Source organism: Gadus macrocephalus, chromosome 1 (assembly GCF_031168955.1).
Source record: "Gadus macrocephalus chromosome 1, ASM3116895v1".
Taxonomy (NCBI): Eukaryota; Metazoa; Chordata; class Actinopteri; order Gadiformes; family Gadidae; genus Gadus; species Gadus macrocephalus.
In genome coordinates, this window is record NC_082382.1 from 9,655,002 (window position 1) to 9,674,847 (window position 19,846).

General features: G+C 43.7%; 2 protein-coding genes across 2 annotated transcripts; both read right to left on the bottom strand.

The window, feature by feature from the left end:
- Positions 1-1,030: 1,030 nt before the first annotated feature.
- Positions 1,031-2,315, bottom strand: srxn1 (sulfiredoxin 1 homolog (S. cerevisiae)). The gene is made up of 2 exons (XM_060050367.1): positions 2,000-2,315; positions 1,031-1,895 (listed from the first exon to the last, which is right to left on the bottom strand). The coding sequence occupies exons 1-2, from the start codon at positions 2,222-2,224 to the stop codon at positions 1,686-1,688; spliced, it is 435 nt and encodes a 144-aa protein (XP_059906350.1). The 5' UTR covers positions 2,225-2,315; the 3' UTR covers positions 1,031-1,685.
- Positions 2,316-7,510: 5,195 nt separating this feature from the next.
- On the bottom strand, positions 7,511-17,341 carry scrt2 (scratch family zinc finger 2). Its single transcript, XM_060050499.1, has 2 exons — positions 16,546-17,341; positions 7,511-12,428 (listed from the first exon to the last, which is right to left on the bottom strand). The coding sequence occupies exons 1-2, from the start codon at positions 16,709-16,711 to the stop codon at positions 11,581-11,583; spliced, it is 1,014 nt and encodes a 337-aa protein (XP_059906482.1). The 5' UTR covers positions 16,712-17,341; the 3' UTR covers positions 7,511-11,580.
- Positions 17,342-19,846: the final 2,505 nt, after the last annotated feature.

Sequence of the window (19,846 nt, forward strand, 5' to 3'; positions counted from 1 at the left end):
CTCAGCACCAGAATACATAAAGAGAGCTAGCAAAGAATAGGTTCAGGCTGTGGTTAGTGGTTAGAGATCAAGGAACACAGGAAGCTGTGTTAGTCGTCATCCAACATATTCAACCATAAAAAAACCTCCTTTAGAAACCACTGTAGGCAATCTACAACCGCTCACCAGCAAAAGTGAAACATCTGAAGGCGGGATCACTGAACATATGGAAACAGAGAGGACAGCTCTCTGCAGGGTAGCAGGGATCAAGCTCAACATTGGCAAAATGGGATGTAAAGCGTGTTAAAGGCCTGCTTTTGTTCTGCAACTGTACTGGGTCGTGTTACAGGCCCACCACCACACATAAGAGCTATAGGTCCATAAACCTATGGGTGGGGATAGTCTACCATGTTTTGTTGTGGATTTGTGTTTTAGATATATTCGGTATATAGAATATACCGACATTGAAACATGCTTACTGAACTCAAGAACTAAAGGCCAGAAAGAGAGAGAGAGGGGATGTTTTGGGTAAAGTGACTGTTCTTAGCGCTTCCTGTTCCTATAACCCCAGAAAATTGTCTTGATCTTTTCTTTATGACGCATAACAAACCACCCATAGAATGAACCAACCAAAAATAACAGGTGCAGCAAAGTGTGTGTGTGTGTGCGGGTTTGATGTGTGTTTTATAAAGCGGTTTTAAATGTCTCAACCTCTTTGAGGATACTGATACCTTCCAGACAGTGAGTATGTGACCAAAGGAAAATAAGTATTCCACGCGATATGTTGTGTAGGAACACTTTCTTTTCAGACTGATTCACACGAGACTCTTCCTTTCACAACATAAGGAGACCATCAAGACAGGCCTTAAATCTGTGATGTATGGATTATCTGGGATAACTAAGATCATCTTAAATTACATCCCCTAGAATCCATAACTTTAGTGATCTGAATAAGTGTGTTGCACAAGGCCACTGCCAACTGAGCCAACAGTACGAATAGGTGGACATCTACAGGATAAAAAGAGAATGAGTTTAGAAATCCACCCATGTCAACGGCTTTTACTGTCACCTCTTTTTAATTTAAATTTCAATACAATTATATAACGATGCACCAGGCTTAAATATTCCTGAAGATATCCTCTTTCAAAGTATTAGTGAAGATTTCTTTAATCATTTAAAATCATAGCAAAAAACAATATATCATAATTATATAGCATGTATCAGGCTAAAAGTACAGTGCAGTACATGACATTACAATGGTGTCAGGATAAGCAGTGGGGTGCAAACAAGCATCCTAAAGGGTCAGAACTTAAGTGCTTTTCATCCACCAGAGCCATTTGATGATGCCTACAAATGATGGCATATCGGTGAAACATTCTGTACCGCTTATAAATCATAAATCTTACACATGCACGCCGATCAGAACAAGCCCCATGTGTGCAATGAGAATCGTTTTGCAAATAAAAGAAAAACTTGAAATATAATTTTACATTATTCACTTAAAAGTGAAGAATATGTTCAGCAAATGACTGATACAATACACAATATAATAAGTAAATAGGCAGTGTGCATGTAATATTGGGTTACAATTCCCCCTGCAGGCGAATACATTGTCTTGCAGGCTTCAATTGCAGTTAAACCCAACGCATGTTCTTAGATTTCAAGAAACACTACAGGTAGGTCAAACAAAATCCCAGAAAAACTCTTTAGAGTAGATCTGGCGTTGAAGACCCCAAGTAAATCCTCAAGTCCGAGATGCTAGATTTAAAGAGCTTGGATGGTATTGTCTTCAGTTGCAATCTTTGGTACGCCGCAAATCTGTGACATCCTCCAAATGAATAGTAGTAGTTTCCCCCTTCTCTGCCTTTGATCCAAAGGACATCAATCGGGGGGACGGTCTCGACGTCTTCTGTCTCCTGTAATTAATGAATATTTTAGGCTGCATTGTTAGCTAAGGATCCTATCGTTTATTAAGTAGTAATAAACTCACGTATTATGTTGTTTATTTCAAATGATTTACCTTTATTGTACACATCAAGCTCTCCACTTTTTGTTCGTCGAGCACAGGGGGGATCGGTCTTATGATGATATGCATCGGGATGTTATGAATCTCTGCGATGTTGTCGGAATGGATCGACCGATTGTCTGTACATTTGACGTCCATACCAGAGTTGTTAAAAGTGGACATAAACACGCCAGATAAAACGTTCACGCGGGGCTTTTTGTGAAGAAATAATCGATACATTCAGCCTGTTAACCATAGCAGATACACTGTTTAACCGGGGGTTTGTTTACAACACGGTTAGAACACGGAAACACGGCATGGGTTGTGCAGGAGGCGTTTAATTGGCCGTTTCAACTGTCCATCATTCAGTATATCCGGGTCGTCATTGATTGGACAAAAATATAACAGAGATTACCGACACGCGCTAATTATCCTCCCACTCCGGCCTCGTGCCTGGAAACGGTGTGGCATTAAGGTTACACAGTTATACATTAAAATAAACTCAAAAAGAGTCTTAATTAACTTTTACGTGTCAGCTACAATTTGGACAGCAGCCTTCACCGGGTAATTAATAGTGAGCCTGACCATAAAGTCATCATATATAGGCTAGCAATAAGCCCTAGGCCAACCTTACAGACTACAGTTTAATATAATTGCTAAAATTTGTTCATTACTGACATTAATGAGTTGTGGCGTTGGGTTCGGCTGCTGAGGGAAGTGCGTAATAGTATGTGATATTATGTTTACCAGTAAATAAGTATGTACTTTGGTATAATCTATTTTGGTAGGGATTGTGAAGCCAGAAGACCATGTTGCTGTGGTAACGAGTGCTGCAGGGACGTAGGGTGGCCTCAGCGCGCAGGTAAGTGAACGAGCTTCACAGATCTGTGGCATAATAGAGACGGAACTCGAGTTGTCCCACAACAACCCACGACACCTGCATCCTCTAATTGGGCAATTTCACCAGATTTCCTGGACAACATAGGTATGCCATTATATCGAATTATTACAATGACTCTGAACTGCATGGCAATTAATTGGGCACACTGGGATCAGTTCCAAGCTGGCTTCAACATCATACAACTTCTAGTGAAGGAGAAGCTCTATATAGAAACAACCTACATTCAAACCTGAAGTTTTCCCATCATTATAATAGGATTTTTTGTACTAATTGTGACTAATTCAGCACTATCTTAAGAAAGGAAATGGATGGCTTAAAAGTCTATAATACATTGTTTTTAATCGCATAGTCCTACATGCATGCATAACATAGTATTTATGTAGAAGTACCAATATACATTCTGCATGGTCAAATGTTAATTAAAACTGTTACACAGAATCCAAAACATATTGTGCAGTGCTGCACTTGTTTATTAAATTATATCTTTATTCAAGACATGCAAATCAACAGTTTTACAGGAATGCTACAATCCCTCATCTCTTTATACACACCATTAGCACATGGCAGTTGTGCCGCCTATCCTGCTCCTGTGATCCTGCGAGGCTATTTTTAGTTAATTTAATTCAAGTCCTTGCTTTGCTGTCAATCAGACGCCGCTTCATCACACAGCCGCTAGAAGAGTAACAACAAAGGAGAACCAACCAAGAAAACAGGCCTTGTCATTCAAACCATAGACATGTGCAGTGGTGTCCGTGGCATGGAGAGTGTGTTTGTAGTCCCACTACACTCCCCGTGACCCTACCCCATCACAGCAGGGCGGCATTCCACTCGCTCACACATCTCAATTACTCAGATTGAGATAGTCACCCAGGTACAGCTGGGGGTCACGGAAGAACACTTCCCACATAATGATTTGCTGTTAATATTAGATTTTAGTCCCCGTGAGGATGTCACACTTGGAGCAGCTAGAGAAAATTACCTGCCAGCTCCTCGACAGAGAAGTGGGCTATATTTATTTATAACATGATTCTTTAACACATTGACATGCTTTTAAAGTGATAATTATTATGACAGTGATGTCCAGTCCTTTTGACTGGCTTTGCGGTGGATGAATGTCTGTTCGAACCGGCTGCACTGGAAAAGCACGCCAGCCATGACTGGTAACGGCGAGCACTAGCGTGCTTACTGAGTTTAAGTGATTAGGCCTTATTATTATTCACTTGTCTCGCCCCCTCTATCGCTCTCTCTCCGTCTGTCGGTCTCTGTCTCTCGCTCTCACCTCTGCCAAACCTAAAATAACTATTTTCCTTGCTATCTCTCTCTTTATGAAATTGGGTATCTATCTATAGATCTTTTTGGCCTTGGAATGTGTCTGCTGGCCGTGCGGCATCGCAGCCGGTTTGTTGTGGCCACTTATTTGTTTGGTTCGGCAGAGAAAGTTAACATGCGAAAAAGGAGATTGACATTCTCTCCGTTAGCGCAGCAACACAAAGTGCAATGTTATCAAGCGAGATCAAAAGCTCTGTTTATTTTCCCTCAGAATCACCTCATTTCCGATGGCTCTGTTTCATCTCTCTTGTTATTTGTCTGCATTGACAGAGTATATAAAAGAAAGGAAAAAGTGGCTATTTCGGGAGTGCCCTTCTTGGTTTTTCCCTCAGCGCTAATGACAAGTTGAATAATTTCGTTGCGTGGAAATGTGATTTTGACACGACTTCAAAAAGGGAAGCATAAGGATGAGGTGGACCCTCTGCCAACGGAGAGAGGCGAAAACAGATGGAGTTTTACACAAACAGCACAAACATCAAGAACAGTGAGTTAAAGAGCTTGGCAGTCTCACTTGATGGAACCGTGAGGAATGGAAGCACTTTAATGAGCATCTCTCTCCTGTGATGTAGAATGTGAAAAAAAAAGACAAACTGTTAGCTCTTAAAGGGACAGTCACCGTAGGTTGGCTCTGGCTCACTGGGTACCAAACCAGTGTCTTGCATTCTCTTGTTTGTTTGGAGGAACTTTTGTTGGTCATGATAGTTGTCTTGCGAAATGGTAGTGTCAGATTTCAGCAGCGCTTTAGAGATGTGTTTTAAAGGGTTGCTAGATTTTTTACTTTGCCTCAAACCCTGTGAGTTGGACAACAGGTGGCGCCAGATGTATAGAAAGGGCCCGTGCAAAGGTAGAGTGTTGAAAACCCTAGTAATGGGTTTAAAAATAGTCCAAATAAAGGAACTCACAGTTGGAATATAATAACCGACAGTAAGCAAAAAAAAGAAACAGAAACAGTTAAGTCTGTGTTTCGGCTTTCAGTGTTGAATTATGTTTATTGTTAACCCTGTGGCTATTCTGCTAAGTAGTTATTATTTAATAAAGGTAAAGGTAGAGTGTATTCCATATTTATTTGCTATGACAGATGTATGTGTTCATATGCTTAAATCTGGTTTAATATTGAATGCAACAGTTAGCCTGCTTACTGTTCAAACACACACACACACACACACACACACACACACACACACACACACACACACACACACACACACACACACACACACACACACACACACACACACACACACACACACACACCAGCCACCGATGATCCGTTTGTCGCTGTGACATTTGCTCAAGGGGCTGTGTTGATCTATAATGTCAATGTTTATTTGGAGTTTTTTGGTGTTTAAGCTCAGCCACTTGACATGCAGCATAGAGACGCTGTGATGCATCCACATGTCTGTGGCCTTTCTACCTGTCTGATACGTCCTGATCACTCATGAGCTGGTCCCAACACACACAAACACACACACACACACACACGCACACGCACACGCACACACACACACACAGGGGAAGATGCCCTTGATATTCAGCGTGTGTCCTTCTCCCTTCAACTGTTCGTCCACATCATAATCTCAGTACAGCTGCAATTTACCGTTCTTTTATAATCGTACATTCATCGATTTTAATCATTTCCCGCCCGTGGAATGGCATGAATAACAGCACATGCCTGTCACAAGTTAGCAGGGCCCATGTGATTGTCTGTCTGTGTCTGAGAGGCAGCCGAGGAAAACTAGTAGGACACATTTTTGTCGATTCTGTCTATCAAATTAACGATGCGTCTAATCGTTCCGGCATGCATGGAAGCCCATCAATATGTAGCTGGCTGCATATTAATGAAACAGCAGTTCAGGATTTTCTTTAGACATATGCTTACATTTGTACCACTAAATGTCAGGTGCTGACGATGATACGGTGAGTGACTGACGATAAAGAGGAATTGTTTTGTTATGGTGGCATCGGGAACAGGCAACAAGAATATAATTGACTACAGTGCGCACACATACACACACACACACACACACACACACACACACACACACACACACACACACACACACACACACACACACACACACACACACACACACACACACACACACACACACACACACACACACACACAGAATTTAATTAGAAACTTGTTGGGGAAGCCATCTTTTATAGATTAATTCTTTTTAAAGAGTCTTGACCGGCGACAGAGAGCTTGTAGCGGCTGTAATTGCTTGCTGCTGTTCCTGAATCCCCGGGACCTGCCTCTGAATCCCTGCTTAGCCAGCGTCTTATTATGCAGCTTCCTCACTGTTGGAGGACACTGAAGGACACCGGCAATTGAATTCCAGTGTTGTATATTCCCAGGAAACCAATCAGGTAGCACCTCAGAATAATAATCCCTGTCCACTGCAATGATTCATTTTTATTCCCCTCTTCCGTCCGTTCCTTCCATCTTTTTTTTCTCTCGATGTCTTTGGAGTCATCCAGAAAGTGTGGTTCCAGCATAAAATCAATGTTCCATTCAATGTTAATGGTCAGAATGGGGCTTGATACAGCCGAAACAGCTGTGGCTGTTGTGTGTGTAGCCCTACATCCAAGAAACCTTTATTCTAATCATAATGGGAATTATCGCCTCTAAAGACAGGTACGAGGAACATAGCGATCGCTGACAGGGAATCTGAAAAGATTAGCAATGCTGAGAGTAGAGCTATCATCCCCAGTACGTCTTTATAGTATTGCCAATTGTTTGTTGATATTCAACAACAGTGCGATATTTGGTCTACTATCATGAAAATTCTTCTATTTGAGCACAATGTAAAGCGGATTGCCTATCTGTATTGAAGGGGTCGGCATTCATTTTTTCTGAATTTCTAAGTCGATAAGATTTTGATGGATTGCGTACTGCTGTTTTCACATTGTGTATGTCGGCCGGTTTTTGCAGTTTTGCTTTCATTTTCCTAAGCAGTGTTTTGTAGTTCTCATAATTATTAAGGGTGGGGAAAATGTTTGAAATTATTGGAAGGCCAACCTACCCCGATCCTACCTACCCGGCTACCTGCGTGCACTCTGCCCGTGCACTTACTGAACATGACCTGAGTCATCCACAAGGCTAGGCGACCAGCTATTGATGCCTAAAGGGAGGGTTGGGATTTATTCGGTTGGATACTTAAAAAATCTACTCTTGCTGGTTTCTTCAAATTACCTACATTAGCTCTAACACCATTCATAATCTCCAAATTATATTCTTATGAATAATCAGGAAATGTATCCCTAGTGTAGGGGGGAAAGAATGAAATAGGTTTACTTGTGCTATTGTTTTTATTCATTATTATTGTCATCATGATTAACTGTAGCAGAACACTATGAACCACCCCCCCCCCATCCATCATGGCTTCGGTGTCTTCTTAATCAGCTGCAACAAATGAGTGGAGAGATTATAAGAAGAGCGATAATGAGATAGAAAGTGGAAAATCTAAATCAGGGTGTTTTTTTCTTTTTCTTATGAAGACCATATGGAAGGTTTCAAACAGGCGACCATATGTTGAAGGCTTTTGTCATGGAAATCATACTTTTTGGCACTTTTCATTGCACAGCCAAGCCGAGCACATAAACAAAAAGAAAGGAAAAAAAAAGATATTCTAGAGAACATGATGAAAACCCAGTACACAGAGCATGTAGTTTGGTCGACTTATGACAGATAGCTTTTAATCGATACACTCCCTGATTCACATTGCCACCCAGTCTGCAATTATTACCTGTATTTGTCTTTTATTAAAAAGACAACTTGAGTAAAAAAAATGAAATTTGGAGCAATTAAATGTCTACATGCATTGTCATATTATTGCTGTGGTATATTTACAAACATATTTACACATTTATCAAAGAGGAACAATGTTTCCCTACATCTAGGTTCAAAATCAGTTTTTTTAAATCAGTAGAATCGTCTTGTGCCTCCCTGATTACATTAGCATCCATTGTTTGGATAATCTATGATAATACTAATGTTACGCTAATGCTACTTGGTTCTGATACAAGTTCAGTTTTGAAATGAATTGGATTTTTTTATTTTTCATTTTTTTATATCTTATCTCACAATTTATACGTCTTTTTTAAATATATATCTAAATAAAAAAGGGATTCTTTTGAAAAAAGGGGAAGTGTTGTGATGCAAATATGATGAAGCAACATGACTAACCGCCTTAATGAAATTTAATGAAGAGACAGGTGGCCTGGACACGCTTTCACAGCCATTCAGCCATAGTGCTCACATGACCAGCGGAAGGTGGCTGAGGACATTTTAAAGGGATACCTAAAGTAAAAATAAATTAAAACCAAGACAGAAATCCCATATTTTCCCAATGCCCGCTCAGCACTGTTCTTTTTTTTTTCTCTCTCTTTTTCTCCCTTTTCTAACGACAACCTCCCCATTACTGTGATTGTGTCGCCCATTTAGAATATGCAAATGGCTGACAGTGCATTTGCCTGCTGGTGCTTGACCTTCTCCTTGGAGGTCGCTCACCGACTCAATTACTCTCCCTATCTGCAGTCTGTCTCCAAACACCTGTTATCCTCCCACTCGCCGCAGCCCTCCGCCAAGCCCCCTTCACAACATTCCCTGCTCCGAGCGTCCAACCAGCAGGCCGCATGGACGCGCTGAGGACGCCCAGCGAGGTACGGGGGGCAGCTCTGAGGTGGAGCACGCTGCGCTTTGGCTTTTATCAACAACTACCCGGCCTCGTTGTCTCCCTACGCAAACCTGGCATTATAAGAAGAAAGTAGTATTGTTATCATGAAATTGTTGTTATTGCTGGTTATTGTTTCGGTTTTTATTACCGTCTTGAGTTACAAAAAGAAGTTTCCTGTTTGATTGTGGTTTTAAGTGTTATGATTTTCTTTGTATGGTTAGTTGCACTGGGTGTTGTACAATAAGCTAGCAGATATTCACAAGGCGTAGCGACTTTGATTCAAGTGCTCTCCAACCCCCAAATTAATTATAATTATTTAGTCTCCCTTTTGTTTTCTTCCAGCAATTCATTTAATGGTGCCTTCTCAGTATTTATGGGAAATTCAATTTTTTTTGTTTTTAATTTTCTATTAAAAACTAAAGTAAAACAAAGAGTGAAAGAAAAGCAGAACATTGGAAAAAATGCCCAAACTTATTGCATCAAGTTTAATGTGATACTGTAAAGAATAATGCTGTGCTCAGGATTACTGCATTATTATTATTACTATTAGTAGTATTATTACTATTATTATTATTATTATTATTAATAATAATGTTACTAACATTATTGCATTATTGCTGATCATTTGTCCCTTGAAAATACAATGCACATCCACATTATGCCTTTCTATGGGTTTAACGATTTGCAAACCTACAAATAGACAAAATGGCCTTTTATAAGCTCAGCTACAAAACACATCAACTACTGAAGGGGATTATTGCCAGATTTTGGTGGCCGAGGCCAAGAAGTTGTCAGATGCCTTATCATTTCATTTTCATTGTGTCATTTTATTGCCCCAAGTTGACTGAGAAGAGGACAGCGTTGATTGTTATCCCTGTAAAGTTATTGCGCGAAACAAAAATAATTTTGTTTGCAGTTGTTGGAAGTACTCTACTACTGATACGATACATTGTTCCTCTTTAAAAAACAAAAAAGAAATCTAAGCCCTCCTGGACTCTCTACAGTTTCATGCATATAAACATTTTCTTTGAAGATCAGCAGCATCTTACAAGGTCAATGGATGTTCACAAATAAATAGAAAAATACAAAAAAAGAAAGTAACAAACAATAAATAAACAAATGGACAAATCAAACAATAAATAGATGATCAATCAATTAACAATCCTTTGTTAAATACATAAGGAAATAAATACGTGTATAAATAAATAAATAGCTAGATAAATAAATACTGTTTAGTATTTACATGATTCATTGATGGTGTGGGTCTCAACCATGGGCCAGGGGGGGGGGGGGGGGGGGGGGGTCAGTGACGTACAAAGAGGGAAGAACAAACAGCCACTTTGTAACTGAGGGTGCATTTTGAGTCCATGTCCGTTGATCGATGAGGTAAAAAGTGGGGAGGGAGAGGGGTGAGGGAGGGGGGTATTTGTGGAGATTGCTTGTTAAGACTGGGTGTTTGGTGATGACGACACGCACCGTAAAAGGCAGCAGAGTTCATGCAAGCCACCGCGGCGGAAGTGTACAGGAAGAACAGGAAGGGGTGGGGGGGGGCGGGTCATTGCTATAGACGGATCACTGATCATGGCACTTGCAACAATACTTATTTTGGTTTGGCTCCCATGTGTATGTGTGTGTGTGTGTGTGTGTGTGTGTGTGTGTGTGACCGTTCTTTTAATGTCACGAGAGTGAACACCTGAATCTGAATCTCAAACAAAGTGTGTGCAGAGTGGCGGCGACCTGTTCAACAGGTCTGCGCCTTCATCAACTGCTCCTTACAGTTGGCTGTATGACCTATGGCCCATGGTGGTGTTGTTTTTCTAAGCTTATGTCGTCTACTATGAGTTTGGCTTAACATTGTTTTGAATACCCACAGTTACAAAGATACTTGGGATAATTAGCACAAAAAAATAAGTTTTAAAAAATCAAATAGAAAAATAACATCCGTTAAATTGAAACATTGCTGTGGCAAAAAGGAGTTTGTCTTTTTTTTTACCTTTTAAAATGATCTCCCTTTTTTGCAAATACTGTCATAGTTCACATTTTCATAAAAAGTTCATGTTGGCAGTTGCAAAAGAATTCAATTCTTAGCAAATAAAAAGCAGCATAAAAATACAAGAGGTCATTTTGTCTCTAGAAAACAAAAGAACACTTACAGTCCTTTTTATGTTTTTTTTTTTGTTCATTTTTGTGTACTATTTGCTATAAAATATCAGGAATCTAAATATTATTACTATTGGTATCAATATCATTATAGTCATTGATAAAAATTCACATGCCAGGCCTCATATATAATTGTGTTTGTGTGTTGTATAAGTTGATGTACGTGCGTATGTGTGCTCACGTGCATGTGTCTTTATGTACGTGTTTGTGTGTGGTGTGTTCTTGTGTACATGTTAGTCATTTGTGTAAAACTAACTTCTACAGGTTTTTTTATTTGGGGGTAGTTTGTTTGATTGTATGTTTCTGTGGACTATTAGCTACTGTGCAGGGGGGGAAATCCAGCATCTTTTTTTTTAAATTGTCTTTTGCCATAATCAGCAGTTTCTTCACGTAATCTCAGTGAAAATATTGCTTTCTAAAAAAAGGGAAGAAAAAAGGCATGGAGGGTAGAGTGGAAAGGATTGTTGGTTGAAAACCGTCAACTGGGTTTTTATTTATTTTCTCTTTCTCTTTCCTTCTCGCGGTCAGATCTCCGACCCGGACTCCTCGTCTTCTCCGTCTTCATCCGCGGAGCCCTTGAAGCAAGCCGACTCGTAGTGCTTGTTCAGGTAGGACTTGAGGGCAAAGGTCTTATTGCAACGCTTGCATCTGTAGTGCTTGAAGGCAGAGTGTGTTTGCATGTGGGCACGGAGGTTGGAGCGGTCGGCGAAGGCCTTGCCACAGTGGGCGCAGGCGAACGGCTTCTCCCCCGTGTGCGAGCGCATGTGGCCCTGCAGCAGCCAGGGCCGGCTGAACGCCTTGCTGCACACGTCACACTTGTGCTTGAGGTCGTGGGTGAGGATGTGCATGGCCAGCGCCGGCATGGACACGTACACCTTGTCGCAGGTGGGACACTTGCGGGCCATCTTGCTGTCCAGGCTGCGGTGCGTCTGCTTGTGTCTACTGAGGTTGGACGAGGTGGCGTACGTCTTGCCGCACTCGTTGCAGCTGTGGCGCGCCGTGCCGCAGCTGGAACCCCTCTCCTCCGGCGCCGGCGTGCTGGAGGCGCTGCTCCGTGAGCCCGAGCCGCCGCCGCCGCCGCCGCCGCTGCGGGACTCGCTGTCCCTCTTCCGCCGCGAGCGGCCGTCGGAGATGAAGAAGGCATCCATGGTGTAGCCCTCGGCCAGCGCGTCCGACTCGCCGCTGTAGAAGCCGCTGGCCGTCATGCCGGACTGCGGGCTGTCGGGGTGCTCCAGGTCAGGCTCGCAGTACTCCTCGCCGCCGCTGTTCGCCCCCTGGGCGTACAGGGGGTCCGACACGGGGGAGGCCAGCTTGTGCTCCATCTTCTTCTCCCCCTGGTACACAGATGGCGTGATGTAATCCTGGATGTAGCCTGCGGAAGACACACACACACACACACACAGACTTTAAGACCTAGACAGGGGTTTTGATGGATGGTGTGCCTGTGATTACGTGATTGGATGATTTGCCCGTTGTGAAGGGATGAAATGATGGCAGCAGGCAGCAAACTGTGTTGTATTCCCCCCCTCCCCCCCCCCCCCTATCACACAGGTTGGGCCCACAATAGTGCTGTGATTCAGAGAAACATAATGTACTCGGCTGCGTTCTCGAAGGTTGTGCTCAGAGTCAGCGTTGGCATCGAGCCAGAAATAATAGCTCATCAAAGAATTACCCTGCATAGAAGAAGAGCCACATTTAAAGGCCCTCTCACGCAAAGCAGTCTCATTGATTAGACCTCTATTCTGCGAGTCGAGATGTCTCCGTCTACCGTGTGTGCCAGTCCTCTGTGACTGTGGCCCCGTCTCCCTGTTTGCACAGTGAAGGCTCTGCGAGTGCCTGCGTGGTGAGTGGAGTAGACACCTCGCTCCGTGCTAGGAGGCACGCATCAGCGCACGCTCCAAATCAGTTGATTAACTCAAAACCCTTTTTTATTTTTTTGCTGAATCCGGTGTCTACGAGAACACGCGTAACCTTACATAAATGATGGTGCTTAATGTTTTTATAAATGAAAAAGAAGGTGTTTATTTTATTATAAAAGCCTGCCTGCTGCTGAACAGGTTGCACCTGTGACTCACCAGTCCCCCCTGGGCACTTCTTTTCAGATTTATGTCCGAGTTGCAAGCAAATAAATTGCAGCAATGACGACGGCTTATGGAGCGGATCCATGTGTTATTAAAGTAGTTAACGGTCTGTATGGTGATTTTTCTTTTCTTCTCCGAGGTAAAGGAACGGGAATGATGCGGCGTACTCTACGTTGATCTAAATGTCTCCAACTGTGCAGCGCATGATGACAGAAAGATGGATTCTGTTTGGCATTATTCCTGCCTTCCACTGAATCCTTAATCAGCCGTGTGCCAGGGAAGCTAAAAGGCTTACTGGCAGTTCGATGGAACCGGACCAAAGTGAATGTTGGGACCAGCATTCATTCTGTGTGTCTGCTACCACTATAATTGTAGTTTACTATTGCATAGTCTTGGAAATAAGAGGGGAGGGGGGGGAAAACCTAAAGTGTGGTGCAACAAATCACGGTGTGGGTGAAATAGTAGCTAACTGAAGCAATGTGCCATTCCTAAGCACTCCCTGTGCAGTAAGCAGTGGAAATTAAGTATTGACTTATTTGTAATGAAATTCAAAGTTTTGTGCTGATCAATAGTCCATCATCTGTAAAATTGTACAGCTGTTGGAACAGCCATGTGCAACAAGGTAGAAGGAGACGAAGATAGGAATAGAGTAAGGAGCCGATTAGCCGCGTGCAACAGACGAATACCATTTATTGAGTAGTGTTCTTGAGGACAGAGGAGCTGAGCTGATATGTGATACGTCGCAGCGCACAGGAGCTAAACCCTTCTGTTGTTTGGTGTGGTTTGAAGAGGGTCACCTGCCTACAAAAGGCAAGTGTGTATGTGTGTGTGCCAAAGAGCCTCCAAGAAACAGGTCATTAGAAAATCAATTGAAGTGCTCTCCCAATCCATGCTACTTCCATTCCCAGGGGTTGAGGTGCACACAGCCACCTTGTAAAATACATGACCGTGATACTGAGGAGCTGGGGAAGGCTGCTGCACACAGACAGAGGCGCTGGTCGATTTTATAAGATGACACAGATTGTTGTTTTGAGCCAAAGCAGTGCATCAATAAAAATAATCCTTAGCATTTAGCTTTAGCTTTAGTTACTGGCGACTTATCCGTTCATTGGGAAAACAAATAGCCAAGCAGTTAAATTAGTTTAATTCATATTCTATCTTTACAATTATGTATTTCTAAATACATTTACATTTTAAAATGTAGGTCATTTAAATTAAGCAGCCCACTAACGTTTGAACACATCATGGTTTTATTTCTTTTACCTAAGAAACTACTATGTTCATGATGTAATCTATTAAAATCACCCAAGGTCAGACAAGGAGTCCATCAGTGAACACCAGCATAGCGGTATCAGCCTGCAGTTCTCAGGCTCATTTCTCTAATGCAAAGCAAGCATGTAATTAATGGAGCCTCTTAGCTGGTCCTCTTTGTTGTTCCACAGACACTCAAGTCAAACGTCTCGACAATGTGAGGAAAGAAAATCTCTTGGCACCGCAGAAGTGCTGATGCCTGGTATTTCTGCCATGTCCTTTCCTTTCTCTCTTTCTCCTTCTTTCTTTATTCCTTTTTTTTTCTTTGGACCAAAAAAAATCCTTTGTCTGATTCAAGTCAACCCAGATTGAAATAGATGTATTTTATCCAGGCAATGAGGCGTAGTTCATTTTTTTCTCTTTTGCTTTTCAGTAATAATGTCCTGTAGAATTTTTTTTCACCAATACCATTCATGTTAGCAGCAACTACTAATATACTCTGAAAATTTTTAGTTCAAGTTGTGTATAAATATCCCTGCAGAGAAGATATTTCTGTATGTAATTACTCTGAAGTGAAGAGGGTATTTCTGTAAACCAAAAGAACAAACTGTAGATGTTGCAGTACATGTTGCCCTTCTAAAACCTGGAAATCTGTTGAGGAATAACAGGTGGGCATATATCAGCTCGGCCCGCGCAGCTCATGTTATCGTGAGCAGAGCACAACAAACCACAACAAAGGAACACCGAGACATCTGGCGTCCCAAAAATACGGCCACAAAATGGAAGCAGCCTAAGCCTAAACCTGCCGGCAGAGAACGGTGAAAGGACGCGTGCACACGCGGCGCCCCGGCCGCGGCTTAGTGTACCCTGGCAGTAGGATGACCACTGTATGGCGATGTGCCCTTTCCTGCGTGTTTACTGTACGCCCCCCAGCCCCCCACCAGCCCCGGCTGCCTGTCACGTGACCGCCGTCAAAGCTGCTCCAAGCAAAAAAAAAAATCCAGTCTCCTTTTTCTTTTTTTCTCCTTTCCCCCCCTCCCCCCTCCCCCCTCCCTCCCTCCCTCCCTCCCCCCCTCCCTCCCTCCCTCCCCCCCTCCCTCCCCCCTCCCTCCCGACCGACCTTCCTCGCGGCGCTACAGTACAGCGTGTTGATGTCTCTGGTGCCATGAAACTCTAACCCACCCCCCTGCTAGTTCCCTAATGCCCGGAAGGAGGAGAAAGATGTAGGGGATGGGGGGGGGGGGGGGGAGGATAGTGCATGCTCCAGTTGGATGGGGGGTGGGGGGGGGAGTCAGGATGGGGGGGGGGGGGTGAGGTCCGTGATGGGAACTCAAGGACAATAACAGCTAAGGACAAACACATCATCCCATAGTCATCTCTCTCATGTTCATGAATCTTTTAGTTCTCACATGAACAGCAGAAACGGAGCAAGAGAGAGAGAGAGAGGGGGGGGGGGGGGGGGGGGGGCGAGCCGACCGATTGTGTGCAGTCAGCACACTGTTTGGTGCAGTCAGACACACGCACACGTGTGTATGTGTGTGTGTGTGTGTGTGTGTGTGTGTGTGTGTGTGTGTGTCTGTGTGTGAATAAATATGTATGTGTATATATATATATATTTGCATATATATATGTAAACATAAATGCCTACGTGTATATATATATATATATATATATGTATACATATATAAACGTAACTGATGCTCCTGATTAGAAACACATTTCGTATTTACATAAGCTAATCCGTTGCCGTGACCTGGATTGTGTCTGCCCTTCAGCGGAGTCAGAAACAACAAAAGTCTGGGAGCATGGTTATGGGGGTGGGGTTATTCTAAAGGGGATTATTATTTAGGATAGAGATGCCCCCACCCCACCCCAGCGCTCTCCCCCTCCTCCGTATATTGCCCAAGATGGGCAATATATGATTCCCATACGCGGCAGCACACAGGAATTTAGCACAAGAGGAACACTAGCTTGACTGCAGCGGAATGATGATGATGATGATGATGATGATGATGATGATAATGATGACGATGAAGTGAGTTTCAAACTGCCATAAAGCATGTCCATAAGCATGGTGGGTGCTGACAGGATAGGAGACAACAAAGACCGGGACGAGGGCTGTCCGGCTAGACCCGAGGCATGCTAACTACTACTCACCATTCTCGCTGAGACGGACCCCCAAGCTGGTGACGGAGTCTGTGATGGAGCGTGAAAAAGTGAAGGTGTCGTCCAGGTGATGGTGGTGGTGGTGGTGGTGGTGGTTGGAGGTGGCCGAGGAGAAATCATCAAGCTTGATTTTCTTCACCAAAAATGAGCGGGGCATGGTGCAGCGGGTCAAAACAGGGAGCTGAGAGAAAGCATGAGCAGTGGACAGGAGAAGGAAAAAAAAAAAAGCAACAAAAAAGAGGAGAGCGCTTCTCACGCACGCACACACACACACAGACACACGCACGCACGCACGCACGCGCACACACACAGGCGGGGAGCGTGGATTGACAGTAAATCCGTGTGTCTAATGGAAAAGACAACAGCCCAAAACATAGGATGGGAAAGAAAATGGAAACCAGAGAGAACGCGACGCGGCGTTGCCTCTCGATGCCTCCCCCCCAGCTTCCAAAAAAAAAAAAAGAATAAAAAAAGATCCTGTTCAGCACTGGATAGCTCCTGTGATGCAGCAGGCTTAAGGGACCAGCGAGAAAGAGAAGAGACACAGAGAGACACGGAGGATAGAGAGAGGGAGGGTGAGAGAGGGAGAGAGAGTGACTGTCAGACTAGCTGAGATCAGCAATCACGCCAGCCTTTATATGGGGCACAGGCAGTGGAAGATCAGGTGGTGCTACGAAATGGAGCTGCTTAGCTTTAATCCATCAAATGTCCCCGGGGACACACATCAAATTACTAGTGAACCGTCTGTGCATTCGCACACAGACAGAGGAGAAAGAACACAGCCCAGACCCCCCAGTGCCCCCACTCCTGCCCCCCCATGCCCCCCTTTTCCCCCCCTCCCCTCCTCTTCCCTCCTCTCCCCTCCTCTCGCTCCCTGTCTCCCTCTCTCATTCGCTCCACTTCTCCTCCCCTTTCCTCCCCTTGCTTATGCTCCACGCTCGGAGGAGGAGTAAAAGTAGAGGGCAGACAATAGCGCCGTGGATGAGAGCACACTCTGCGTCCCGGCCCCCATTGTTTTCACATGAAGTGGCACAGTTTATGTTTGCATTGTGTCTTCCCCCCCTGTCCTCTCCATTCACTTGAACACCCTGGCTCACCTTTCCAAGGCACTTCATCCCATCACAACACAAGACGGGTGAAAAACAGCACATTTTACGCATCCATGCCGGCGATCCTCCTGGAAAGCCGGGAGTATTGGGTCTTTTTATTTATTCTTTTCCTTTTTTTCCCCAGGCTTATAGATTCCAGCACAGTTGAAATAGCAGCGCCACCGCTAAGCTAGTTACTTCCTCCCTGTTGCCGCTGCACAGATGTGTATCCGGCCATGCATGGCAATGAATTATCTGATTAATTAATTACATCCTTTTTGATTAGAGTGAAATGTAAAATAACACCCAGAGATAATGCTTTAGCTGGCTGTTTCTGGATTGGTCTGGATTGTCTTTCAAAAGTCCTTTTTATTTCGGTATTATTCTCTCTTTTTGGAATACAAATTCGAATTTATTTGTTTCATTAATTTACTTGTTGGCATGTGTTGTTGTTGTTGTTGTTGTTGTTTTAAAGCAGTGATCACTCGATGAGTGAGCACTCAGCTGCTTCAGACAGGAGAGCCGATTACTCCCAGCGACACATTCCTACACGTGTTCCTCTGTTCTCTAGAACAAAATGACATCATTAGCCTTTATCTGTGTCGCAGAGCAACAAGCCTAAATGTCAAGCGTTTCACTGGTTATGTCAACTGAAGCAGATCATCGCATTTTAATTATCATGTAGCTTATCGCTGTGTAGCTTAGGTTCACTCACTGGATCCTGGCTGGAGATGGAGGTACCAAAGATCGCTTACACGCTGTCTTCCTCCAACGCTAATCTGGAGAGCGCTAATTGCAACCAAACAATAAATGGAAATACACTGAAAGTAGAACGTTTTAGAAATTTGTACGGGGTTGTAAGGATAAATTATAAATGTACTACAAATACAATTATTCTAATCATGAAATGATAATAATGATGCTGATGATGATAATGATGATGGTGGCGGTGCGGATAATGATCATTAACAACAATAATACCTTCATTATCCTGTTGGTGTTCCATCTCTGGGACATTGATTTGTACCGTGTTTGAGCTGCTGTCTGGGAGCCGTTTGACTCGGTCTGAACTGTGGTTCACCTGTGGCCGGGCGGCTCCACCTCGCTGCGGCCTTTGTTCAGTGCAGCTGAGCAGGGCTCCTGTAACACACACATGCAGAGAAAACGTCAGGACCAAGACTACTCAGAGCAAACATTTGGATTCAGATCAGCAGCCACCCTACCTAATCAGCCAAACACCACATCGTAGTGTTCTCGATCCACGGGACAGTGTTGCTGTTAAATAAATGTAAAATAAATGGTATTTTTTTATTAAGATATAATTAAATCGTCATGTGTTTTTTAAATGTTTCACTTTTTGACGTTGTAAAGCATCGACTCTCGTGAAGTCACATATAGCCCGTATGTTCTTCTATTGTGTGAATCTCTGTTCCAGACGGCACCACAGGACGACTTACCCCCATGAAGCGCGTGTATCCCCCCCCCCCCCCCTCCTCCACATGTAATTTGCTAATTTATTTAGACACACACACAGTTAGATTTGATCATGAATGACATCTATGTCAAACACGAGATCAACAAGTCTCCCTGCGCAGCCACAGGTGTAGTGCTGGATGTTACAGGTGACATGGTTAAAACATTTACACTGCCGCTCCGATCGAAATGACACAACTGTGCACAGGTTGTGTGTGTGAAGCTGTCGGCTGCGCAGACCCCAGATACACCCCATCCCCCTCCCCCCTCTTTCCTTGAGTTGCCGGTCTACTGCTTCTACTCTCTCTCTCTCTCTCTCTCTCTCTCTCTCTCTCTCTCTCTCTCTCTCTCTCTCTCTCTCTCTCTCTCTCTCTCCCTTTCTGACATGTGGTCACTGCCTTGGGACGTTACCATAGTGACCATCCTCCGCCCCCCGGGCTAGAGTAATGGTCTCTGCCCTCCCACGTTGCAGCATGGGGCCCGGCCGGGCCCCCACCCAGATCTGGGTGGGGGGGAGGAGTTTCAGATGCAATCTTGACCTCATTAACATCTTGTATGGTCCTTCAGGGGTGATGGCCTGGCCAGCCCAGTAAATGAAGGCAACCCACTTGATTTGTCCCCTCCTTCAGACCACTTCCACCAGAGACACCGCTGGCAATTACACTGTCTGCGCGAACACTTATTATCTCTATTTACAGACAGTGAAGCCTGTTTAATCACTCGTCTGAATT

Excerpts from the sequence above, each read along its gene's own strand:
- srxn1 (XM_060050367.1), bottom strand. The coding sequence starts at position 2,224 with ATGTATCGATTATTTCTTCACAAAAAGCCCCGCGTGAACGTTTTATCT. Across the intron at positions 1,896-1,999 it reads GCTTGATGTGTACAATAAAG|GAGACAGAAGACGTCGAGAC; the intron begins GTAAATCATTTG and ends CATTAATTACAG.
- scrt2 (XM_060050499.1), bottom strand. The coding sequence starts at position 16,711 with ATGCCCCGCTCATTTTTGGTGAAGAAAATCAAGCTTGATGATTTCTCC. Across the intron at positions 12,429-16,545 it reads GGTCCGTCTCAGCGAGAATG|GCTACATCCAGGATTACATC; the intron begins GTGAGTAGTAGT and ends TGTCTTCCGCAG.